Source organism: Boleophthalmus pectinirostris, unplaced genomic scaffold (genome assembly GCF_026225935.1).
Source record: "Boleophthalmus pectinirostris isolate CB_2022bp ecotype Guang Dong unplaced genomic scaffold, ASM2622593v1 HiC_scaffold_18, whole genome shotgun sequence".
NCBI classification, from domain to species: domain Eukaryota; kingdom Metazoa; phylum Chordata; class Actinopteri; order Gobiiformes; family Gobiidae; genus Boleophthalmus; species Boleophthalmus pectinirostris.
Window position 1 is genome coordinate 47,034,141 of NW_026571133.1, and position 27,359 is coordinate 47,061,499.

Here is a 27,359-nt window from a genome sequence, read left to right on the forward strand (position 1 = left end):
TGAATGTCCCACCCACCGTTTGAAAGCTCTGGTGATAGGCTAAAACAATATGTCAATCACTTTCTGGAAGATCCAATGACTGAAGAGATTTCCCATAAACAAACTGATGACGCGTGCGTAAAGCCAGGAAGTACGTAGGTGCGTTAGCTTCTTCAGCGGCTTGCCCCAGCTAAACCACGGCACCGACAACAGCGGGGAGGGTCTCATTTTGAAGCTAAGAGTGTGAGGAAAACAAGCGTACCCAACAGTGCTAGCAAACCTGCTAGGAACGCAGTGGACCAAGTATGAGAGAAGAGAAACTTTTTTTCATATCATTGTATCCATCGATTCATACGGACGAGGGTTTTTTGGATTATTTCCCCACATGGAATTATTTTATGGAAAAAACAACTTGATATTCTTTTTCTGTGGATTATTACGGACTTATTGAGTACAACTTTTCATGGATTGAACGTGTTTTGGACCAACAGAACCGACTCAAAGGTAAGAAATGCGTATTTTATTCTTTGATTATGATGTGAATTTTTAAGTTATAGCGTTTTGGGCTCGTTGTATGGCATAAAATGAATGATATGGTTGTTTTATTGATAAATTAAGCTTTCAAACGATGTATGGCATGCCAGTAGTGAAAACAATAATGAAGGTGAAAATACAGAGTGAAAATTTTTTTGTGGAAAATCACCCGCCGGCGGGCGGGTGGATGGTAAGTGGTTTTAAAGTCCTGTGTGGTTTATTTGTGAAAAAAGTTCGAAAATAGACCATTCTATAACATTGCGCCTTAAAATCCAGAGTGCCTAATAGCCCGGAAAATACGGTATTGTGTTAAATGATATTACAGTAATCTAAAATGGGAAGAATTAGTTGAGTGATCATCTTTTTCTTCACAGAAAATCTAAAACAATTGATGGACTGGTAAAGTCATTTTAAGAGGTACTGAGGTAAAACACCTTTTGCTCAAATACATGGTCAAAAAAAATCTGATACAGGCTCTTTAACTGCTAATAAACCTGAATAAACAGATCAGTATTAGTCCCTTCGAGGTTAATCGACTTTATGGTAATATTTCATGTATTTGGAGATTCGGGCAGGTGTGATGTTTTGAATCTCTTTCTTAAAATGAACTTTGTGAAACTTTCTTCGTAAACTTTGACTCAAATAAAGGGCAAACTAAGGCTACAGCTGACAGATAATATTTGTAATCATTTCTGGTGAATGAAATTATGAAATATAATAAAGCTGACAGTAAACATGACTGACACAAATTGGGTAAACAACTCACACTGGGGAATGACAGGCTTCAATCAGTCCACTATAACAGACATGAGATTCAATGTAGATAGAACCTTTTCACAATGGCCGGCAGTGCCCTGTTATAGTTTTGAGGTTAGTGTTTTTCTGTGGCAAAATGTGTGTGTGTAAATGTGTGTCGTATTCTCCAGCAGCTTCATAAATCTGCCCCATCACCAAATCTAAAACCAACAAGCTCCACAAAGGATAAACATTCTTCCACGAAAAATGTATCCACAACTATCAAGGGAAGAAAGACAAAAACTTGTGGCCCTGTCACACTTTGACAATTTAGCCAGTGTATGCCGACATATGAAAAATTGGGCAAATACGCTGGAGTATGCCGGCATAGATTTTGTCCTCTGCAAATAATAACATCCAGTCCACAAAACCATGCTATTAATCCCACTTGAGTTGTTCTTTGAAAGTAAAAAGGTGAGAGTAGCACGTGTGTTTGTTTACATCCAGCGCATGTGTGAAGCTGTAGATTAGAGATAGTGACTTTAATTCCAGTGGACTTTATCTCCAATCTTTTGTGCTTTAAAACAGTTTCCTGACGCGATCTTGCTCACAACTTTATATCCTGTGGTTCGTAGAGATATCTCACTGCTCTATACCGACCTACCAATCTACCAGTTGATCTGCTGCATTCAGCACCATGGACAGCGAGAGACATAAAATATGAGGTGTCAGAATAGTGATCCTTAAAAGTGTTGGAAAATTTGCATGTCTAAATAGAGACATGTCGTAATACCGAGTTGTCTAAAGGTTGGGATGTCGGAATAGATGGCAAAAACCCACTGTACCAGTTGTGTGCCAATAAGAGCCAGACGTTTTCTTCTGCATGACGCTGATTATAATGTTGCTACTGCGATGTGTGGTTATGATTTAAATCGAGTGGCAGCCTCACAACACGTGATTGTCAGCGATATGCTACTGTGCGCTATCATAAATTAGACTGTTTTTGGGCATGAGTTGTGGACACTGGCAACACACTAAGCATTAGTTAGTATAAATTATATATCAGTTATTAAACCATTAAAACATTATCTATAAGTTATTAATATGTTATATATATATATGTCCAACTCGTAATGGATACGCTGTGTATACGCCCAAATTTGAAAAAAATAAAATAAATGTATAGTTCAGCGTGTGTCAGCGTTTTAGGGAAATTCTGGCATATGCTGGCTAAATCATCAAGGTGTGACAGGGTCATTAAATGCAAACAATGACTAGAATTAGTGAATTACTGAGCAAAACTAATGTTAAGGTTGTCACTCAGACTGATTCTACAGTTAAAATTAAAAATCAATTACATGATATTGATATTAGTATAGATAGATAGATAGATAGATAGACAGACTTGTGCAGTTCGAATGCATAAAACACCTCTAGGACCAAAACGTTAGTTCAGATACAGGTCACATAGGGGCGAAAAATCAGATCTGGGTCACTTCAGGCTGCAGTCTGAACATAGCCTTAGTTTATAAAACCCATGCAGAAGGAAGTGCTTTGTACATTTGTGGACAGGGAAGTTGTCTGTGTTTTTCTCAGCTGGATGAGTTTGACTTTTGGGCTTGTTCTGCTGTTGTGATAGTCTGATCCATCAGCCGGTTTCACTTTGTGGAAACAGTCTGACCTCACAGCATTAGGATTCGTTCACTCGACAGTTGGCAGATACTTTTTTTTATTTAACCAATCGCTGGTCATGACTTATGTAATGTGCTGGAATGCTCAGTGGTGTTCAAGTAATTACTGGCACAACAGTAAACAAAACAGAGAGTGAACATGTCTGTCAACGATCATTGTTTGTATCATCTACATCCATCTCGATGCTTTGTTTACTGTTTTGCTGTTCCACAAAAGGGACCCAGACAGATGAGACGAGTTTGGCGTCATGGCTTCACAGCTCACAGCTGATTGGTCAGTGCTCGGTCTACAACTTCTGGGGTTCTTGCAAACTGTCTAGTGTATTCTGATTCCTGACCTAATCACTGGAGAAAAATTAAATTGAGCAGAGGCACTAGGTGGCGCCAGCCTGGCTGTTGTTTTGATGTTTCAACCAACCAATCAGATTCAAGTCGTCATGACCCTTTGATGTTTTTCGATCGGAGTCACGGTGACACACATGTATCAGTTTGGCATGATATTATACAAATTGTAGAGCTCTTCCATTTTAGAACTCAGAACTACTTCTAGTATTTTTTTTACTTTTCTTTTCAACTGTCACTTAACCAAGACAAATATTAACCACAAGAAATATCCACCGAACCAAGTCAGAATTTAAAAAAAACATGAAACCTGTTATATGCACATTAACCCAAAAGCTGCACATTAGGCCAAATCCTCCTTAAGTTGGACTGAGCTCCTGGCTGCAGCTGCATTAGAGGATGAGTCAAAAGAGAGCCTCAAAAATAAATAAGTCCGAAAGCATTCTGGGTAAACATTTTGGACAGAGCAAAACAAGTGCTTTCTCGGGGGCTATTAGCACGTGTTCTGAGTGAGCGCTCCAACAGGCTAATGCACAAACACAATGGAGCGTGTCACGTCAGATTGTGCCTTGTCACTGTCCCAAACTTTACACTTCCAAACTCCACACTCCATTCTGAAGTCTCCTCCTCTTGGAAACGTTTTCATTGTCTAAGTGAAATACTAGAATAGAAAGTTAAATTTGAAACTAATTGGCTGAAGCATCACAACAGCGGAACAAAGAGAAGAATCGTTAGTTATATCAAGTTGAGAGAAAAGCACAGATGTCTTCCCTGTTCACAATGCTCCTCTGTTTCTTTTTCACAAATTAAATACAGTGATCCCCTCGTTTACCGCAGGGGTTATGTTCTAAAAATAACACGTGATAGGTGAAATCTGCGAAGTAGTCATCTTTATATTTTACAATTATTCTATCTGTTTTAAGGCTGTAAAAACCCCTCACCACACACTTTATACACTTATTTACTTTATACTTTATATATACACTTATATACTTTATACTTTATATATATATACTTATATACTTTATACTTCTCAGACAGTACAGTTAACCCTTTTTGCATCCTTCTTAAACTTTTTGCTGCTGTCATCCTTATGTTATTTCCTCCTTCTTTATGTAACACACCGAAGATTAATTTATTTCTTAATGGGCCATTTTTGGAGACCCGAACCTACGCAGTACAGCACCACACCTGCCCATTAATCCGAGACTATATCAAACTTTTGCGCTGCCTTTGCCACAGACTGAACCAAGACTAAACCAAGACTAAACCAAGACTAAACCAAGACTAAACCAAGACTAAACCAGGACTAAACCAGGACTAACCCAGGACTGATTCCACGACTGAAGAGGAGGACTAATCCAGGACTGAACCAGGACTCCCTGTTGGGACGGGCTCAGGGGTGACCGCAGGAGAAAGGGCCGGTGTTCCTTCGCATAGGTCTGCCTGGCACTACCTGCCTGCATACCTGCCCGTAAAATTCCAGAACGTTAAAACCAGCCCGTTTCAGCAACTATTTCCCGACCCGGTGCAAGACTCTGCTACAGTGCTTCTCCCTTCCTTCAGCGTGTCCGGCAGTCCAACTTTTTGTGCGATGGTGTGCATCTTCCTCTGCCTTTTGGGTGCGACCACAGGATGCAGAACGTTTCGTCGACATTGTGGGTTTTGTCGGGGAGAAAACTTCTTCAGAATCACACTGTTACAGATTGAATATTTATGTAAATTTGGCAGCTGAACACATTCTGTACTGTACAGGAGACACGGTACGGAGGAGATTGATTGACAATGTTCTATAGTCCTTTAGCCAATGAAGACACAGGAGGAGGAACACCATGCACGTTCATACACTGTAAAAAAAAAAAAAAAAAAAAAGTATGCAAAATCGCAAAAAGAAATCCACGAAAGAGCGAGACCGCGAAATGTGAACGATGATATAGCGATCGACAACTGTAGTCCCGATATTCACTAAAATAGGTTTAAGTACATCAGCTGGTGTTGAGAAATCATTGAACTTTGAGCCAGTTTTTTTGGTTCATGTGGATACAGGCCCGTCGACCGAAATATTCAATATCATCCAGCTGCGGACACAAATGGGCGTTCTCGTGCTATGAGTGTTCCCGTATGGGCGGGGCTCCGTTCCTCTTCACTGTCAACATCTGGCTCTCTCAACATCAGCATCCAGATTAAAAGCTTTTGATAGTATAGAGTACAAGCAAACTAAGTCAAATACATCACCATGTGTCCAATTACACCTTCATCAACTTGAATTACGTTTAGGCCCTTTCACAGGCAGATTTCAACTAGCAGCGAAATAGCTTGGTAGTGCAGCGAGTGGCTGTAGAAGGTTTAGCCTATACATTTTTATACAGTCTAGAGAGAGAGGAATAGTGAGTGTGGGGGGAAGGAGAAGAGATATGACTACAACCATAAACTGATTGTATTTAGACTACAACACCATCATTTCAGGGAGGCTCCATGGTGTTGGCTGTTTATTTTGACAACATTATTTGTCAGGTGTTCTTATGTTGTCTGTATCACTGATGCTGCTGCTTCATCTTAATTCTATCCGAATCTGATACCAACATTAGTGACGACAGGCATTGGGTAGTAGCTAATCTCATGTTATCTCGTACATTAACAGCGAGCCAGAAGAAAGCCACGTGTTCTACTATTTACCACCAAAACAAAGCATCACATCCACCAATGTTCTATGGCTGCTATTTCCAGTGAACATAGGGTGACCATATTTCTACTTGTGAAAACCAGGACACCTTAGCGACGGCGGGGACAAACAAGAAATTAATTATACTTAAAGTTAATTTACTCAAAGATGGTTTACACTTTCTGTAATGAATGAAAGAAATAATGTATTTCATATGTATTAGAAAAATAAATAAATGATAAATAATGAAAAAATACCCCGCCTATAACCCTTTAACAACAATAACTCAATAACAATATAAATGATACTCAAAGATGCCTCCTTTCTGTAATGAATGGAATACAGTGAGTAAGAATCAGGGAATCCTCTTTTTAGCAATGCACTACTGCGGTCCAGCACCTGTTTTTATAAATTTTTTTTTTATCCATGTCCAGCACAGAGAAAGAGTAATGAAAACCCAGACATTTCCATCACTTATGAAAAAAGGACATGTCCAGGGAAAAACAGATGTTTTGTCACCGTAAGTCAACATGATCACATCCAACTTAAGAATATATTGTAGTAATACTGGCTACATTGTAAAATAATGGATAAAACCTTCACTGCAAACTATAGTCTGTTACTACAAACAGTAGAACACGTGGCTTTCTTCTGGCTCGCTGTTAATGTACGAGACAATATGAGATTAGCTGCTACCGAATGTGTGTCGCTAATGTTAGTATCAGATTCAGATACAATTAAGATGAAACAGCAGCTCTATTAGTGATACAGACAACATAAGAACACTTCTCAATTATGTATGTAGTTGAAATAAATTGCCAATTTCCTGACATCATGGTCTTTCATTGAAGACAAAGATGCTCCACTGCAATATGAAAAAGTCCTGGTAAATGACGTTATACCCAATATCCCTTGTCAGGAACGGCCAGTGTTTTTTTTTTTTTTTTTTTAATTTAATAGGGATAGTTCAAATAAAAAAATAAATAAATATGGGTCCGGTCAAGCGGTAACGGAGGGAAACAGGCAGATTTTTGACATTCAAATGTCTCTTATTCAGAAACTAGAGGTACTATTGAAATAAGTAAAGTATCAGAATGTAGGAAAGAGTTAACACTCCAACAGGGTAAAGTTAAACCTGCGATATTCTTTCAAGTTGTTGGCAAAAAATATAAAAACTCATGTCGGTAATGGAGGGAATGAAATATGCAGCACTTTTTGGGCAATAAATCCAAACAGTGATAACTCTTGGTTCTCACTTACATATCCTTAACAAACTGGTTTGAATATTTGCTTCATATAGTTTTCTACCATATGGTACAAGATTAGGTTGAAAAACCTCTTACTTTTTGACGAATGAGATTTTTTATTAAGAAAGGTTATGGTAACGGAAGGAAAAGTAACGGAGGGAAAATTGTTCAAGCAAGTAGAAGGTGCAGGATTTTACATCATTTGTCAGTTTTTTTCTTCTGAATACTTTAATATTACTTCAAAATGAAAAGTAACTTTCTATAAAATATGTCCAAGCAAATTCTTATCATTTTAAATACATTTTTTTTTTTTTTTTAATCATGTCCCTTCATCAACAGTTCAAAGATGGAATAACACAAGATATGATGAAATACATCCATTTATTGACATGATTTGCAGGTCTTTGAAATTTGGGAAATTATTTTTGTTCCATGTTTCATACATGGTCTGTTTAAAACATATGGAACTTTAGAACCAAAAATGGTACAGAAAAAAGGTCAACAGTTTCATAAACTAGAGTACATATGTATCTGTTGAATACATTTTTATATCAGATGCATTCACTTGAATTTTTGGCCTTGCTGTTTACTTCTGCTTGACCGGGCCTATATGCCAGATTTGAAAGTGGCAAATGCTGGAGTTTCTCTTATTGATAGTGGGAGACTGTTCTAAAATTTAGTGCCTCTGATTGAGACACACTTTGTCTGAATGTGGTGCATCTGTGTGGAGCTCAGTTTCCCTGAGCTGTGGCCCTAGTTCCTGTCCCACCGACAGTCTTCACTTCACTTTACTTTACTCTTTACTTTAATAAAATCCTGTGACGGAGGGGAGCAAGTCCATACAAAACTTTATAGATAAAACATCCATATTTAAACTCAACAAAATTATAAAAATTAAGCAGGTTGTACTTATCTAAAATAAGTACATGTTCTTGTATAATGACGGAAACGCCCAGGCTGCAGCTGGACGCTTCTTGAAATTTTAGGGCCCTGGAAAACTTACCTGGGCCCTTCTGTAATATAAATCAACTAGAAAAGCACTCAGAGAGCGCAGACCTCCGCCAAGGACTACAGTCCCCCTCATATTAATTGTGTTTTCCATAAATATTTGTCCCATATCTTTCAATTTGGAATATGAAAGAGGATCCGATTGTCCATCCCTGAGTCAAATTTCATGGGGTTTGGTCAATAATTAACCGAGATATTGAGAAACAAAATTTTTGGCCCCATTTACCACAATGTTAACTAAAATTTCAAAGTGATCCAGAATCCAGGATTTCTTCCGGATCACCCCCAAAATGAAATCAGTTTTTCCTTTTCACATTTCCAACAAATCCTGAAAATTTCATCAAAATCGGTCCATAACTTTTTGAGTTATGTTGCTAACAGACAAACAACCAAACAAACAGACAAACGCCGGCAAAAACATAACCTCCTTGGCGGAGGTAATAAGCAACAGTTCCAGTTCTAGGACAACAGACTCGATTGTCCTCCCCTATGTGGATAGGCCCAGTAATTACAGAGATATGAACCATAAACCAGTTCAACAACTCTGCAATGACAGTTACACCATAGACTTCTGAGCCGTCCTGCACAACGTAACGTGACCTTCTGAATGCTTGTGATGCCGGTGAGATGTGATGAGTGTGATGCCGGGTGAGATAGCTCCTGCTCCACAGTCCAGCCCTGACCGCTGACCCTGCGCCTTGCCCTCCTCCCATCGCCGTGTACTGATTGGGAGCAGAAAGCGTCTGATTACAGCAGACGCTTGAGAAGGCGTCTAAATCAGCACATTCAGAATCACAGAGGAGCCGGGAGCCGAAGGGAGCACGTAATAAGAGGTGGGCTCCTAATAATACAAGCACAGAGCCACTGTAAATGAGGGAGGAGAGGGAGTACCTGTACATCTCAATATGATTATGCAGGATTTTTAGATTAGGGAAGATGATGGAATAATTTTTTTGTGCCATTCAAGCTACTTTAAATGCAAAATGGACTCTTGTGAGCTTTAACCCTTCCAGATCGATGGTATCATTTAAGATACCTGGGAATATGTTTTATACAACCACGCATAACTTTCCAACCATAAAAGATAGACACTTGCAGCAGAAACTTGCAGCTTTCCGAGCATATTTCCAGCATTATTCTATATCCTATACTTTATTTTTCATCAAACTCATGCGCTCCGTCCATTTTGATTGAGCCAAACTTTACCAAAGAGTGTAGTGAGTCAAAATGGTAGATTGAAAGGTTTATTTCAGTCCAAATGTCCAAATCTAAATGTAATAAACTCCATGGAAATGCAGGAAGTGATGTGGCTCTGTGTCCTGGACCTGACACCAGCTGTTTCCATGTCATGGGGCCATTACACTTTTTGTTTTGTTTTGTTTTAGTTTACTAAAGACCCTACATCCGAGGTGTCAAACTCACATTCACAGAGGCCAAAATTTAAAAACTGGGACTAAGTCGGGGGCCAAAGTAAATATTTACTGAAAAATTTCAACAACATCTGCATGTTTTCTCTTCTTTCAAGATATAATTCTGCCCTTCATTAAGCATTTCTTATGTCCAAAAAGTTGTTTATACATGGTTGCTGTGTTTTGTATGAAAGAATGTGAATTTTATTTTATTTTTATTCTTTTATTTAATTTTTTTTCATTTGTATCTTTTATTTCAACCATATGACAGCAGCAGATTGTGAAGTGACAGGTTGTAGTGAAAAAAAGCATGTATAACACTTCATCAGGGGGTAAAAGGGGAGTTTTTTTTTAACAAAATTAGGAAAAAATCCAGGTGAGGAAAAATGTACTAAAATTGCCCTTAGGTTTAAACCACATTATAATGTTGTGACCTCCTCAAAAACAGAACAGGAGTCGTGTTTGTTTCATTCACACATGTTTGAGTAACTCTTTAATATTAGTCTGTCTACATCTCCAAAGCTCAAAATGGTCTGTTCCACCTTGTGATGTCATGATGTGGTAGTTTTCAAGTTAACAGGTTCTTTGAGAGAGTATGTGTGTTAAACATATGAATGAAACAACTCCAGGTCTGTTTTGATGATGAAACATTAGAGCATATAGTAGATCTAAAATTGTGTAATATGGGCTGTTTAACCATTAGAAATGAAAGGATAGTTGTGTTTAGTTTCCACGTTTACCAGATAGGACAGGTGCCAAAATGCCAGCCAGCCAGCATGATGGTTAGATTCCCAGAGTTTCCTTGTTCTCCAGGGTAGCCTAGTGCCTCCACTCAATTTCATTTCTCTCCAGCAACTAAGTCAGGATTCAGAATACACTAGACGGTTTGCAAGAACCCTGGAAGTTATAGACCGTGCACCGGCCAATCAGCTGTGAGCTGTGAAGCCATGACATCAAACTCCTCACATCTGTCTGGGTCTCTTTTGGGGAACAGCACAACAGTAAAAGCGTTGAGATGGATGTAGACGAAGACAGACATTCTGTGTTGGCAACGATTCCCGAGATCGAGGATTTAAAGCCAGAACAAAGAGAATGTTTGGTGAATTTTATCAAGGGAAAGACGTTATTGTTGTTCTTCCTATGGGATTTGGCGCATTACATATGTCATGACCAAACAGCAGCGATTGGTTAAATAAAAAAGTACCCACCTACTGCTGAGCGAAAGAATCTTAATGCTGCGAGGTCACACGGTTTCCACAAAGTGAAACCGGCTGATGAGTCAGGCTAGTATCTAGGTGGGTCTCCTCTCGTTTTTCCCAATCCACTTATAACGTGCAATGAGCCCCTGAACCAAGGGGTTCATGGTCACTGCTCCTGAAAAGTTTCCTTATTGCTTTGAAGGCCATGGCAAGTACAGTATATGGGACATTTCTTAAAGTATAACTGAAAAAGTATGATATGTTAGAGTAATTGTATTAAAACATCATTAACATTATATTAGACTTAATGTTATGTTAGACTTTAATCTGAGCCTGTTTTTATCTCTGTGGACCAAAGTGAATGGCATTAGCAGGTTGAGGATCAAATCAGTTTGCACATAAAAATGCTTTAAAAAGAAATGTAAGATTAAATGGGCTTCAGATATTACGAAGGATTGGCCCCTTATCATCTCTTTCAATACTAAATTGAATTAAAGTAGAGCAGGGGTCTCCACCGTCTTCCAAGCAGCTCGCCAAGGGATTTCTTAATTACACCTATTGTGCTGAATAAGTAAAACCTGATTATTTAAATGCTTAACTGTATCATCCAAGGCTTCCTACGGCTCTTATATATACTCACTTTCTTATCACTAGTACCGTATTTTTTGGATTGTAAGTGACACTTTTTTCATAGTTTGGGTGTTTCCTGTGACTTATACTCAGGTACAACTTATATATTAAAATTTTCACACAGACAGCCGCGAGAGGCTCTAGTCTTGTGTGAGTATCTGCTGCTCCTGTTCCTCCTGTACCACTGTCACTTCACCCTACTGCACGTCTCCTGCAGAAAGAGCCTCTGTCCTGTCTGTATCATGTCAGTCGATTGCACCATTACTTCTGTACTACTGAACAATTTAACATTTAAACAAACTTATAAAGACGACTGAGAAGACTGGGCACCTCCAAAAAGAAAATAATATTTTGCAGATTACAAACTGCAAGTAGCAAAATCTGCAGCCAAAAACGGTAATCGAGCAGCAGAAAGAAAGTCTGGAGTGAGAGAGAAACTTCAGTGACACCGAAACCATCCTGTCGGGATTCAGAAAGGCCAGAATAATTCTAACTGGAACTGATGCTGAGTCTGACGACGGCGACACAGAAGAGGAAGCAGCACTCTGTTTACCTCTGGAGGTTGAGGCCGAGTTGTTCAGAAGTGACACTGAGGATGAAGAATTGAATGGATTTAGTGATTTGGAGTGAAATGGAGAGTTTGGTAAACTTGTTCTGTTCTGTTGTTTGTTATAGTTATCTGAAGAACTGTTCATATGTGACGTTAACAGTCTGCTGTTCTCTCTTCTATTGTAATTACTAGAACTTGACTTTCTACTTTTGGTTCCTGGTCTCCGATTTTATAAAAATTCATTTCCACCAAAAAGTGTAACTTATAGTCCGATAAGGCTACATTCAGACTGCAGGGCTTAATGCTTAATTTGGATTTTTTGTGAAACCGGATGTTTTTGTGAGGTCCTTCACATTTCCAATTAAATGTGACTTGTATGTGATCTCCAGTGTGAACATTAAACGGCTCAAAAGTGTCCCGCATGTGCACTGGAGACACGATGACGTCAACCACAGCGAGCGTGCTCTGTGTTTACGGAAGTTGTCCAAACATGGACGCAGCATTGAGCACCTGGAGATTTTAAAGTTCTTCTCGTACCGGAGCCAGAACATGAACAACTTACTTGTTTTAAGGAGGAGATTGAGAAGGAGAAGGACGAGGTTTTTGGCCGTGGTGTTATGTGGGGCAGCAGCAGCGAAGTCCATTGAAAGGAACGTGTGGATATGGAGACGTAGCCAAGAGTGGTGAGTGGAGATGTGCTTCACTTCAGTGACATGGAGTTCATTAACAATTTTCGCCTACTTCAGTGCAGAATAGTAACGTTTGTGTCTTGTTGATAACGTGTAGGTGGATGAATGCACTTTGACCATTCAGACTGAAGTCACATGTCAAAAGATCAGATATGTATCGGTTTTAGGAGCACATATCCAAGTGTCCTGGGCCACATTTGAAAAAATTGGATCTGTGTCGTTCAGACTGTCATTAAAAGATCAGATACAGGTCACATAGGAGCCAAAAAATCGGATTTGAGTCACTTCAGGCTGCAGTCTGAACGTAGCCTTATACTCCGAAAAATACAGTAGCTCTCTGGCATTTTTATTTTATACAGGTAGCTCATTGGAGAAAAAAGGTTGGAGACCCCTGAAGTAGAGTCTTGTTAAAATCTCAGGACCGCTCGCAGGGCAAATTGGACCTCTTGGTGGGACAACTTTGGCCTACGGGATCTGAGCTTTATTTTAACACAGTCTGACAGAACTGATTTAGCAGGAACTACAACAGGAGATTGTTTTGATCACAGGCTTCTGAAAACATGCTCTTTAAATCCATTCTGTATTTTTGTCTTGAGTTTTCAGACAATGTTAAAACTTTTTGGCAGCGCTCGTTAAAGTGTACATTGCATCTCCATGGTAACTGGTGAACATTCCGCTAATACACATACGTGCAGAACACCCCCAGCACGATATCGCTGCAAAGTATCAATTGTTTTTCAGCACAGAACTGCACCAGCTCCATGTTTTCTCGCACGTGTTCCAGTGCGTGTGTGTGTGTGTGTGGGAGGGAGGCGAGGAAGAACAAACACAGCCAGATGTGCTCCTCTGACTGAACCTCCATCACTAAATCTGACAGCCAGCCCGTTTCCATGACGACAGCCAACACCAGCGCTAACACAGCCCACTTCCCCAAATCTATGTGTGCATTTTACCACAGGCTCCTGTAGAGAGTGTGCTCCCGTCTGCTCTTTGAAGTATGTTTGACCCCTTGTGCCTGTGAGAGGTTTTTATGATCCTCTAATTCTCTCTTTGCAACATTACACCTGAGAAAATGACTAGGGGTGAGACATTAATGAGTTAATTGTGTTTCATTAATTACAAAGAAAATAATGCACTAAAAATACTAGTACACACCCATGGAGCACCGAGGGAGAACACACATACAAGACCACATGGGAATAGAAAAGAAAGTACAATGATTTAATGTTGAAAATCACATTCTATTGTCTAAAGTGTTTTTATTATTATTATTATTATAAGAGCTCTGAAAAGTCCATTTTGCAGAATTGATGAAAAACAGAACTCATTCTGAATGTCCCTGTCCCTAAACCATGTCCTTGATTAACCAATCAGGGACATGCCTGTCAGCAGAGAGAGTCTAAAAGTTGTTTATATTTAAAATATATCACTCATTTTAAAAGTCCTTTGGCGTTTTTTTGCCTTAACAACATAAAACTTGGCACTGCACTCACCCGCACCATTAGGATGCAGTGTGCCAAACAACACGGAACATATTAGGGCACCATGTCGTGATACGCCAATTATACTGAAGCACACAGTTCTGAACAATGGAACATGAAAGCGCTTTGGGTCTGCTGGACAGTACATTTCTATTCAAAAAAGGACCCAATGGAAGTACCATATTTTCTGGGCTATTAGACACGCTCTTAAGCCTCTAACCCTATCAAAAAACGACTGCGCTCCCCGCAAGCCAGAGTGCCCTATGCACGAATCCACTCGGGTGTCCCAGCACGACTTCAGTAAACTACAAAGCCGCACCACCCGCAGAACACACAAACACACACGGAGCAGACAGCGACCGCACAGCGAAACACACCCACAGACACACTCATCACTCCACGCTGACGAGGAACGGAATGGAGGAACGAACCGAAAAAGTGAGTGCAATGTGCCACTTCTAGACACAACTGAACACCTGAGTCACTGTGAACACGCCGACAATCCGTTGGTCCCAGACAGCACCCTCCCTACACGCCACAACTGAACAAAGCCCAGAGTCACTGTGAACACCACAAACAAACAAAACCACTCACCCATCACACTGTTGGGTTTCCTTTAAAGTCCAGTACAGTTTATTTGTGACAAAAGTTCAAAAATCGACCATTTAATGACAGTGCACCTTATAATCCAGAGCACCTAATAGCCTGGAAAATACAGTACTGACAAAATGTGTAGTTTATTGCAAACTGTGCAGAAAATAGTTTGCATATGACAGAAACACTTCAAACCTACAACACCATTTAAATGAAAACATGTGACAGCGAGCACAGACTTTCCCCACATGTCTGCAGACAGAAGCTCTTGAGTTTTTCTGCTCCAAGTACAAACAAGACAAGTCAGCAGACCAAATTCCAACAAAGGACAGGCTTCAGGAAGACAGTTAGATGTGATTAATTGAGATTAATTAATTACAAAGCCTGTAATTAATTATATTTAATTAGTCCTACTCCTAAAAATGACACAAAATACTGTAAGGTAGTTCTTTTATTTATATTTGTCTAATGATCATGTGTGTATAGGCTACATTACAGACGTGTACAGTATGGTTGCTAGGGAACATTTATGCAATGTCATCATTTCCAATTAGGAAGTAAAATTTAAAACCTAAAAAAACAACCAAATTGGGGGAAAAGTGTGACATTTTTAGCAAATATAATAATGATCTTAAGTGTGTTTGTGTAAAATGGATGTAGTCTAACCTGTCACATAGAACATAGAACACTGGAGGAGCAAAGAACAAATTTAAACAGATCAATTTGAAAATGTTTCCGTAAATGTATAATTTTCCGTTACATTATTCTTAAACTTTTTTTTTTTTTTTGATTTATTGATTCTTAAGTCAAGTAAGTAAGTAAGTCTTTATTTATATAGAGCTTTTCACATACATTTTTGTTCCAAAGACACTTTACAGAGCATTATTCAGCATTATTCATTCACTCTATAACTGGTGATGGTAAACTACTGTTGTAGCCACAGCTGACCTGGGGCAGAAGTGTGGCTGCCATGCCAATCGGCGCCATCAGTCCCTCCAACCACCACCATCATTCACACATACACCACTTTCATACTAGACAATGTGGGTGAAGTGTCTTGCCTAAGGACACAACAACAGTTATTTCCACTGGCGCCCTCTTGTGGCACCTGATTTTCCCAGCGGTCTCCCATCCATGTACTAACCAGGCCTGGCCCTGCTGAGCTTCTGAGATCTGACAGGATAAGGCTTTTACAAGCCGGTACGGCCTTGTAGTGACACACTTTGCAGTGACATGACGCTAGGGGAGATTCTTCTTGAATGTCTATGGCGGAATGTTCAAAAGTTACCATGGTGAGACAGTGCGCACATTTGCAATAATGGGCCAACAAAAACGTTTTAAGTTAGTCTGAAAACTCAAGAAAAAATACAAAGTGAATTTAAAGACACATTTTCATTTTCCTGTGATCAGTCTGAGTGTTCATGCTCCTGTTTCAGAGTTTGATTTTCAACAAAAAGGCGAGAGTGACACACTGAAAAACCCACAAATCAGCTCTTCTGTTGGAGTTCCATTTGAGTCAGTTCTTTATAGTCAGAATGTTTCAAATAAAAATATAACTCAGATTAAAGTCTAACAGAGCTTCAGACAGAGCAGTGCCTACAGTTAACAAGAGGTCAGTGGGTCTAGTCCCAAAGTTCAGTGTCTTTTTCATTCTTAGATTCTTGTCAGCTGGATGGATTTAAAGATAAGACATCTTTAAAGTTTGTGAAGCCATTCTCTAACTAATAATAATATACAGGATATTTTTTTAAAAGATATGAAAATTCAGAAATCACTCTCAGTCTATTCTGGATAATGTGTCCCTATATTCACTTTTTCCCCAGCACTATATTCAGTCTGTGCAGTTCTTATTCTATAGAGACATTCATAATCGAACTGCCTCGGGTCTGTAGTACCACAGCCCAGGTTTGCTCACCTGGGAAAGGGTAACACAGACTTATTATGCCCTTGAGCAAGGCACACCACTCCAAATCCAAGTCTAATATAGGGAAAGGGCAAGGGAAGCTCAAATGTTGTTAGTGGCTCTGCTCAGAAAGTCGTAACATTTCTAAGTCTGAATATTGCCTGGTAATGTAGTGTGTTCAAAATGTGTTCCAAATGTCCAAGTCCTGAAATGTGTGTTTTTTTACCAATACATTCCCATGTACGGTTATATAATGCGCAAGTACTTAAAGACTCCTCCAAGGATATAAACTATAACACATAGCAAATTTAAATCACCATGTTAACTTTGATTGTTTTTGAAAATAGTCAATTTGCTGAAAACAACGTATTAACAAGTTTCAGTTTTGCTGCTTCACCCGTTAGTCCGGTTCACTGCTTCATTTGGGGACTAAAGTTGAAACATTTTTGCAGTTTTCATTTGGTGCAGATCACTTTTCCACCAAACTTCAGCTCAAACGAACCGAACCAAGAGAAAACAGAACAGACCCCTCACCTGAAGTGACACTGCATCCAAACGACAACAAAGTAGAAACTGCGCTCGCTCAATGGTCAGAGAAAAGACCTTACCTTACCTTAGGTTTGGATTTCACATTTGGATTTGACAAATATATGGGACACATGTGCTCCACACTGGGCCGTCGGGCGGTGCTGATGAGGCGTCAGAACATGAGAAAGTGACTTCAGGGACGTGACGGCTGCAGGATACGAGTAGGGAGACTAACCACGGAGTTATGAGTTTATTACTTCTGTCTGGAAAATAAAGACACCGATCAGGATAACACTATGGATCTCTAATAAGAACAACTAGATAAAGCACACCCCCTCTGTCCTCCAGTGGCCGCTCCAGGTACTGCAGCTCCCTAGAGCTCTGGCCCAGAAAGAACTGTCCCATAGAGTATAATGTATTAGATCTGAGTGCTGCTTTTGACACTGTCGGTCATGGGTTCCTCTTACAGAGACTAGAGGACTGGGTGGGCATCTCTGGTACTGTACTAAACTGGTTCAAGTCCTATCTAGAAGACAGGAAGTATTTTGTTGAAATTGGAAACTGTGTCTCAGATCACATGGCCCTGACCTGTGGGGGCCTCAGGGGTCAATCCTGGGCCCCCTGTTGTTCAATCTCTACATGCTGCCATTAGGCCAGTTAATAAGCAGCAATAACGTGTCCTACCACAATTATGCAGATGACACTCAGATCTACGTCTCTCTGGCAGCAGGAGACTATGGACCAGTGGACTCACTTTGTCACTGCATCCAACAAATCAGTGTGTGGATGCAAAACAACTTTCTCCAGCTAAACTCTGACAAGACTGAAGTCATAGTGTTTAGTCCACAGAAACAAAGGGACAGTGTCAGCAGTCACCTCCAGTCTCTCTCTCTAAAACCTTCAAATCAGGCAAGAAATCTAGGGGTAATAATGGACTCAGACTTGAACTTTAACAGCCACATCAAATCAATAACATCTGCAGCCTTTTACCATCTAAAAAACATAGCAAAAATCAAAGGTTTACTGTCTAAAGCAGACTTGGAGAAACTTATCCATGCGTTTGTCTCCAGTAGGTTAGACTACTGTAATGGTCTGCTCACTGGTCTCTCCAAACGAGCTGTGAGACGCTGCAAAACATCCAGAACGCTGCAGCTGGGGTCCTTACTCGAACTAGGAAGTACGAGCACATAAGTCCTGTGCTCAGGTCTCTGCACTGGCTTCCTGTGCCTCAGAGAATAAACTTTAAAGCAGCTCTGCTTGTGTACAAGTCTCTCCATGGCCAAGCACCAAAGTACATCTGTGACATGTTAGTGTCATATGAACCATCTCACACTCTGAGGAGCTCAGGGACCGACCTCCTGCTGGTGCCCAGAGTCACGACTAAACAAGGGGAGTCAGAGTTTCAGGTTCATGCAGCTAAAACCTGGAACAGTCTTCCTGAACATGTGTGAGACAGACTCTTCTGTGACGCTGTTTAAATCCAGGCTCAAAAACATTTCTGTTTAACTGTGCATATAACTGAAAGGGTTTCATTCCGCACTCTTCTCTCCAATTTATGTCTCTCTTTTTTAATTTTAATCTTCATGATTATTTATGTTTTGATTTGTTTTTATTATGATTTTAATGTATTTCTTATTCTGTAAAGCACTTTGAATTACTTTGTGTACGAATTGTGCTATACAAATAAACTTGCCTTGCCTTGCCTTGCCTTTTTTGTGAAATCAAACTGCACGTGTTCAGCTGACAGGGCATCCAGAGCTTTCAGTAAGATTGGATTTTGTAGGGATTGTTTTGCATTTTTACATTATGAACTTTTATGATTTTTTAAACCATCAAAGTGCCTAAAAGTTAGCTTTGTAAGAGTTATCCTATCCCCACTCGGAGCCTGGGCTAGTCCCGCTTTAGCATCTAACCCTCTGATTGGTCAGAGCTGCATGTTTCTGAGATCACATGTTTGGTGATGTAAGGAAGTGTTTCCCAAAGACTGGGTCGCAACCCTCATTGGATTGCAAGAGATTTTTTTGGGGTCACCTTGTCACGATCTGCATATAGGTCTGCAATATACAGAGCTACATTTAATGTCCAAATAGGTGACTTATGGATCCTTTTATTGCTGTTTCAATGACTGTTTTTTATTGTTTTAAACTTGAATAATACAAATTGTTCCGAGACATGATCACTGAGTCAACAATAAAATATCCTCATTAATGTTCAATAATGATCAAATCCACCTTTATTTTGTGATTTAGGTATAATCTTTATTGTCTTGGGTCGTGAAGGTTTGTTACTTTTAAAATACGGGTCCCCAGAAAAAAAAGTTTGGGAAACAGTGGTGTAAGGCCAGTATTCAGGACGTAACACAGAAGTAAAAATCTTTTTTTGGTACAATGCGCCAATGAGCACAGGCCACTGAAAACAACGATGCCATCTTGGGTTTACATTCCAGATTTGATGATAGTTCTGTGGGTAACTCATGACTGTGCAGGACTTGAGCATTACACCAGAAACAACATGTGTAAATGTTGTGAGGATGAGCCACAGCTCTGCACTTTACAAGTCCATGCAACTGATGAGCCTCCACTCCACTGTTTCTTGTGATGCATCCCACAGACTGTGATATATTTTTGACTGATTATAACATAACAGCGATCATTCATTTCCTCCTCCCTCTCTCTCTCCGTACATCTCGTCACGGCCTGTTTCTTCTGTGTTGATCGTCACTCTGGGGTTTATTTATTATTATTATATTTATTATGTTCGTGCTCAGTGCGCTGCGGAAGCTTGTTTAGATCAAAAAGTCAGTGTTGGGCCGGATCGAGACTGGTGAGACGTTCACATCACAAGAGAACCCCACTGGAGTCCACATGGAACCATACAAGAGCACCCTCGTGTGGGAGCAGGGATAACACAGGCTTGTGAACGGAACATTGGACAGATAAGCTCCGAAAAGTCCATTTGTAGACCACGTCCTCTTTAAAGTGCACATACTCAGCTTTGATTTGAGGGATTTCTCATATAAGATGGAGGTGTTTAGAAATGACAAAAAGCACAAAGAAATCCCTCGGAGCAGCTGCAGAGGCCCATGCAGAGATAAGGCCTATATATAATGTTTGGCAGGTACTGTTAGCAAAGGATTTTCTTTACAAGTATTAAAAAGAACAGTCAATTTTAAAGGACACATAAAGGGCAAAACTGACTTTCTATTACATTGTTCCTTCATCTAAAACTCACCTGGAGATGGATTTTGCTTCATTCACGCTGGTTTCAGTAAATAATCTGTAAAAAATTATCCCATTTTCCCAGGATTGTCATGTCACAAGCATAAAGCCTGTGCAGTTTTTAAGTGAGAATTTTTTAAGCATTTCTACAAGCAATATTCACTCAGCAGTAGTAGTAGCAGTGGTGGTGATAGTGGTAGCAGTATTAGAGGTAGTAGCAGTAGTAGTAGTAAGTGCAGTAGCAGTAGCAGTAATAGTAGCAGCAATAGTAGTGATAGTGGCGGTAGTATTAGTGGTAGTGGTAGTAGTAGTAGTAGTAGTAATAGTTGTAGTAGGAGGAGGAGGAGAAGTAGTATTAGCAGCAGCAGAAGCAGCAACAGCAGTAGCAGTAGCAGTAGTAGTAGTAGTAGTAGTAGTAGTAGTAGTAGTAGCCAGTAGCCAGTAGCCAGTAGCCAGTAGCCAGTAGCAGTAGTAGTGATGGGGGGGTAGTAGTATTAGTGGTAGTGGTACTAGTGGTAGTTGTAGTATTAGTAGCAGTAGCAGTAGTAGTAACAGTAACAGTAGTAGTAGTTCTAGCAGTAGTAGTAGTAGTAGTAGTAGTAGTAGTATTAGTAGCAGTAGCAGTAGCCAGTAGCAGTAGCAGTAGCCAGTAGTAGTAACAGTAGTAACAGTAGTATTAGTAGTATTAGTAGTAGTAGTAATAGTAGTTGTTGTAGTAGTAGTAGTAGTAGTTGTTGTTTACATGAGAACTTTAATTCTGAATGAAAACAATTAGTCAGAATTCAACTTAATTCCGAAGTAAGTGGGTGATTTCTTTTGTTTTTAACGCCAAATTCATTTATCCCTTGATCATGTAAACATTTATTCTTCTTAAAAATAATTTGTTAAAATAAAATAAGTCGTTCAGTTCATGCTCGTTGTGTTGCCCTTCTGACGTGAGATGGATGATCCGGCTCCACCAGTCGTGTCTTCGGACTTTCCTCCACGTCTCTTTGGATTTGTGAGCGGGATGTGGGAGTGGGCTGAGGTAGAGCAGCCTCACAATCACTTTGTCTTCTTCCTCCTTCTCTGACACTCTTCCCTTCTCCTCCTCAGCTGACACACGTAAAGCATGATGACAGAATTCTCCAGCGCCTGCACAATTATCATCGGAACCACTGCGGAAAAAGTTTGGATCATGTTTGGGTACGCGGCGTAACGACAAACTGAGATGACGACAAAGTTGGTAGCAGCTGAAGTGTGTGTTTTCTTCTGGTCGACATAAATACTTTTGCGCTCCCTGGCCAATCAGAACCCTTCCTCACCCCCAGACATTGAGCTGAATTAAATAAAGACGATTTAATGAGTTTTCCATGTAAACCTCAGTTTGGAATTATTATGTTTATGTAAACTCGAAGAAGAATATTAAAGGTTGTATAGATGATTTTCCAAGGAACGAGAAATCCAGCGACTGTTTGTCCTTTTTCAAATGTTGCGCATCCGTGAAACCACCCCCCCTCCCCCACAGCTCCCTACGTAGAAACGCCTTCTCCCTTCTCCTCCTTACGCCAGAAACAGGTTTGTTTACAGCCGGTGCGATGCACATGACTTGTAAACAACTAACTACAGTGTTGGTTAGGCAAGGTGGAGAAGTGAGGAGCGGGGGAAGGGGGTGCGCGGACAAGAAGTGAGGAGCAGGGAGAAGAGCGGAGCTACAGGCCTGTCTGCTCGTGTGCGCTGTCACTCTACTCCAGGGGTCTCAGACTCGCGGCCCGGGGGCCAACTGCGGCCCGCGGAAGGATTTTTTGCGGCCCTCCACTTGATTCCAAAGAATAATGTCAGTGCGGCCCGCGGTAGATGTACGCACAATCCCACCCCCTTACCGCGGGCCGCACTGACAGATGAAGCTGCAATCGGTGCCCGTGCAGATTCACAACAGATTATTAACGCAGTTTACATCCCAAAACTCAATTTACAGCAGTTGTGAAGCAACGAGTCTAAGTGGATCTGTTAATACGAGTACACGTTCACATACACGTGCACATACACGTGCATATACGGCGTCACCGAAGAACCAAAACAAACCACACATGGTGGTACACGTGTGCACTTCACTTTACGCTCCCACAACCACAGTGTCAGAGCAGAGGAGGCGCTGACAGAATCCTCCTGTTCATAAGTGTGGGACCTTTATTGGAGGGGCTAATAAGAAATAAAAAGACATTGACAGTCTGCTTACCTGTTCAACACTCGGTGCGTAACTTGCTGGCAACCCGATGACCAAACTCCACCTGTGCGTCGCCGAAATCCACGCGCACTCAGCGGCAAACACAGCTGTCCCATCAATATGCAAGCGCCACAAAACTGCAGTGATCTAGTCCAGAGGCTTGGCGACATGTTAGCAAAAAGTACGAGGCAAAAACAAGCGTCTTCCATCCATGTTTGACATACGAGAAGCAGATACACTCCAGTGTGGTGCTTTCACACCGCAAACGAACCAAAACTGGTCCAATTAACGAGCCTCTGTATCCCGGTAGAACAGTGATATCTCCAGTAACCAATACTGATGTTCCCTGTTAATACCGCAGGTCGTCCTCATCTTATCACCATGAACTCATAAAACAGCAACGTAGAACTTTCTACAAACTCACCACATCAGTTCTGAGTTCGGGTAACAGCAGCAGCCAACAGCGCTCACAGTAGCGCGCAGCTCCTCACGACAGCGCTGGAGTCTGGTCCTTGGTCTTCTGTCGTCCTACAAGCGCGTTGGTCAGATGGTCCGGAGGCTCCATCCTCCATGTGCTGGTTCCAGACGGTGGCGAGCAAGACCAGTGCGCAATGACTGGGTCTGAGCGGGTATGTTCCGCCGTCTGCGCGCTGGTTCCGTGTTCGTGTTCCGTGCGGGGAAAGTGAGAATGCGCTGTGTACTACCTACAGGTCTGTGCTGCTCCTGTCCTCCGCGCTCAAGAACCGCGGCTGGTTCCGAGGTGGTGCAAAGCATCCGGACAGAACGTGAATCCAGTTTAGTTGGTGTCCGCATTTGGTTCTTCCCGGGAAAAGCGCTTTTCACTCCCCGCTCCACGTCATCTGAGCCCGGACAGAACCGGAGCTGCTCCTGCTGGTTCGGGACTCCGGTTTGGATCGAGTCCGACTGTATTTCTCACACTAGGCTAAAAGCAGGACATTTTTTTAAAGGTGAATCAATTGAATGGGCGATTGCCTATTGCCATGAAATTATTTGGTTAATTAAAGCCTAAAATAACAAATGCTGGTTCCTACATGATCACGGGGAACACCGGGACCTCTGTGCAGGTCCAGAACAGACGTACACACCCCCATTTTTGACTCACTCTGGAGCCACACGTTCGCACGTTCTTGCTCTGATCTTCGTGTGTTACATTCTCTGTATTGGCCATTGTTGGTAAAATATTTCGAAAATGAATCGCGGCTGCGTCTGGACAACAATCTGTTACTGTGCTGGAGTCGTACAGCGCGTCATTACAGGCAGGAGACGCGTTTCTCCCATGATGCATCTAGAATAGTTCGTTTGGACCTGCTGTCTGTGGTTTGGACCCGGGTTCGCGTTCACACCAGAAGAACCGCACCAAAGTTGGTCATTTGGTGTGGATTCGGTGTGGCGAACAGAGACCACCTCTTTTTTGAGGTCTCGGTCCACTTGAGTTGGTCCGGGTCAGAGTCCGATTGACGCTTTCACACCAACGCAAACGAACCGAACTAACCACTTCTGGTTTGAATGGATAGTTTGGTGCGCACCAAATACTGTCGGTGTGAAAACACCTAATACAGGTCAAGGCTCACTGATGAGCATCTTCAATCTATCCTGAGGATCTGCTTCCTCCTGCAAGCGAAATATCTCTCAGCTGTACAAGATGAATCGTAGCCAGGTTTCAACCAGCAAGGAGTAGGCAAAAGAAGAAGAGTAGATGTATTAGTTTAAACTTACATTCTGAATACATTTTCATGTTCTGAACTGTTATTAAAGATTAAGAAAGTGTGTTGCGTGTTGTTCTTTCTCTCTCCTTTTTTCCCGTGCAACAGCTATTTATCGAATACTCAATGCGGCCCAGCCTCACTCAGACTTTATCTAATGTGGCCCCCGGGTAATTTGAGTTTGAGACCCCTGCTCTACTCACTCTTTTTCTATTTTATAACACGTGTGTGAAGCTCCTTAAAAAGCACAGATCACACTAAATGGATTCTTCTGAGGTTTAAGCTGTGATAAAATGTTCTTAAATCATCAAAAATATGCATGGAGCAGTGATTGTTTTCATTCACACATGTTTGACAATTCACACTATACACATGTGCAATCCACACTATATACATTATACACATGTACAATACACACTATACACACATGTACAATACACACTATACACACATGTACAATACACACTATACACACATGTACAATACACACTATACACACATGTACAATACACACTATACACACATGTACAATACACACTATACACACATGTACAATTCACACTATACACACATGTACAATACACACTATAAACACATGTACAATACACACTATACACACATGTTCAATACACACTATACACACATGTACAATTCACACTATACACACATGTACAACGAGATTAAAGTCACCTTCCAGTGCAGATGTGCACATGGGACACTCACAACACAGTAGAGAAAAGGATAAATAAATGATAGAGTAAATAAATAAGTATGTAAGTACTAGTGCAAGACATAAAAAAGACTTTAACACCCATGACTACAAAACTCATTGCACTGTATTAAATATTGCACTGTACTGAATATTGCACTCAATCAAAAACATTGCACTGTATTGAATATTTCACTCAATCAAAAATATTACACTATTTTTAAATATTGCACTGTATTGAATATTTCACTCAGTTAGAGGAAATAACATTATAACATAGGTCAGAAAGTTGTGTCATATGAGCCCTAACATGGTTACATGATATCAAATAATTCAACAAATAAACCAAAAATTACTAAATCGAATTAATTAATTAATTCAGAATTATTATTATTATTAATATTGTTGTTTAGTTTTTTTTTTTTTTATTACCTCCGCCAAGGAGGTTATGTTTTTGCCGGCGTTTGTTTGTTTGTCTGTTTGGTTGTTTGTCTGTTAGCAACATAACTCAAAAAGTTATGGACCGATTTTGATGAAATTTTCAGGATTTGTTGGAAATGTGAAAAGGAAGAACTGATTTCATTTTGGGGGTGATCCGGAAGAAATCCTGGATTCTGGATCACTTTGAAATTTTAGTTAACATTGTGGTAAATGGGGCCAAAAATTTTGTTTCTCAATATCTCGGTTAATTATTGACCAAACCCCATGAAATTTGACTCAGGGATGGACAATGGGATCCTCTTTCATATTCCAATGGCTGATCCGGACCTGATCCAGAAGACTGATTTTATCGCAATTTATATAAAAAATGGGGGTAGTCCTTGGCGGAGGTCTGCGCTCTCTGAGTGCTTTTCTAGTTTCATTTGCAACATACAACATGCACACAAACGTTAGACAGGACAATGCAATAAGTACAATAAGGAACAATACAATACAAATGCATACACCACAACAGTAGACAGTAGTAGGTGTAAAGTGTGTGTGTGTGTGTGTGTGTGTGTGTGTGTGAGTGAGTAAGTGAGTGAGCGAGCGTGTGTAAGAGTGTGTACGTATGAGTAAGGCTTTGAGGTTTCAGCATCAGTAAATATAAATGACTATTTGTGTACAGTTATGTAGAAATTCTTTACAGTGCATTGGAGGAATACGCTCAATGTCGAGAATAATGACAACTGTGGAAATAATAACAGTACATGTGTCAGTCTGTGTAGTTACACGTGGAAGAGGAAGCGGAGGGGGAACCTGGTTATGGTTGTTAATGAGTTCTTTGGATTGGTGTTTAAGCCTCTCATTTATTCATGTGCCCCCCAAAAAACATACCTTAAATAAAAGTGTAAGAAAAAAAAACATTAGAATCAGAATTAAAAGGAATTAAAAAGTCAACATAGCAATGTCCTAGGCATATTGTTGCTGCGTCCTTGGGCAGGACACCCAACTCACCTGGAAATATATGAGCACTACTTTACACTAACTCTTTTTTCTCTCCTCTGTCTGTGTCTGTCCTCTGTCTCTCTCAGCGGGGGGGCTCGGCTCATAACTGTGGGCAGCTGAAGGTGGGCCAGGTGCTGCTGGAGGTGAACGGAGAGTCCCTGAGAGGTCGAGAGCACCGGGACGCCGCACGCATCATCGCCCAGGCCTTCAAAACCAAAGACAGGGACTACGTGGACTTCAGGGTCTCAGACTACAATGTGGCTCTATAGCTGCAGCAGGACCCAGGACTCATCCAGACCAGGACTCATCCAAACCAGGACTCATCCAAACCAGAACTCATCCAAGGACTTATCCAGACCAGGACTCATCCAGACCAGGACTCATCCAAACCAGGACTCATCCAAACCAGGACGGATCCAGACCAGGACTCATCCAAGGACTTATCCTGACCAGGACTCATCCAGACCAGGACGGATCCAGACCAGGACTCATCCAAGGACTTATCCTGACCAGGACTCATCCAGACCTGGACTCATCCAGACCAGGACTCATCCAGACCCAGGACTCATCCAGACCCATAACTTATCCAAGGACTTATCCAGACCCAGGACTGATCCAAGAACTTATTCAGACCCAGATCCAGGACTTATCTATACCCAGGACTCATCCAGACCAGGACTGATTCAGACCCAGGACTGATCCAAGAACATATCCAGACCCAGACCCAGGACTCATCTAGACCCATGACTGATCCAAGAATTTATCCAGACCCAGACCCGGGACTTATCCAGACCCAGGACTCACCCAGACCAGGACTCACCCAGACCAGGACTCATCCAAAACCATGACTGATCCAAGGACTTATCCAGACCCAGGACTGACCCAAGTCTCAG

The 27,359-nt window shown here is 40.9% G+C and overlaps 1 protein-coding gene across 1 annotated transcript in view; it reads left to right on the top strand.

The window, feature by feature from the left end:
• The window catches only part of whrna (whirlin a), a 565,911-nt gene extending 539,176 nt beyond the window's left edge, over window positions 1-26,735 (top strand). Inside the window, exon 16 of the mRNA XM_055153851.1 lies at window positions 26,553-26,735. Within this exon, the coding sequence (XP_055009826.1) occupies window positions 26,553-26,735 (183 nt within the window). The remainder of the gene's footprint in view (window positions 1-26,552) is intronic.
• Window positions 26,736-27,359: the final 624 nt, after the last annotated feature.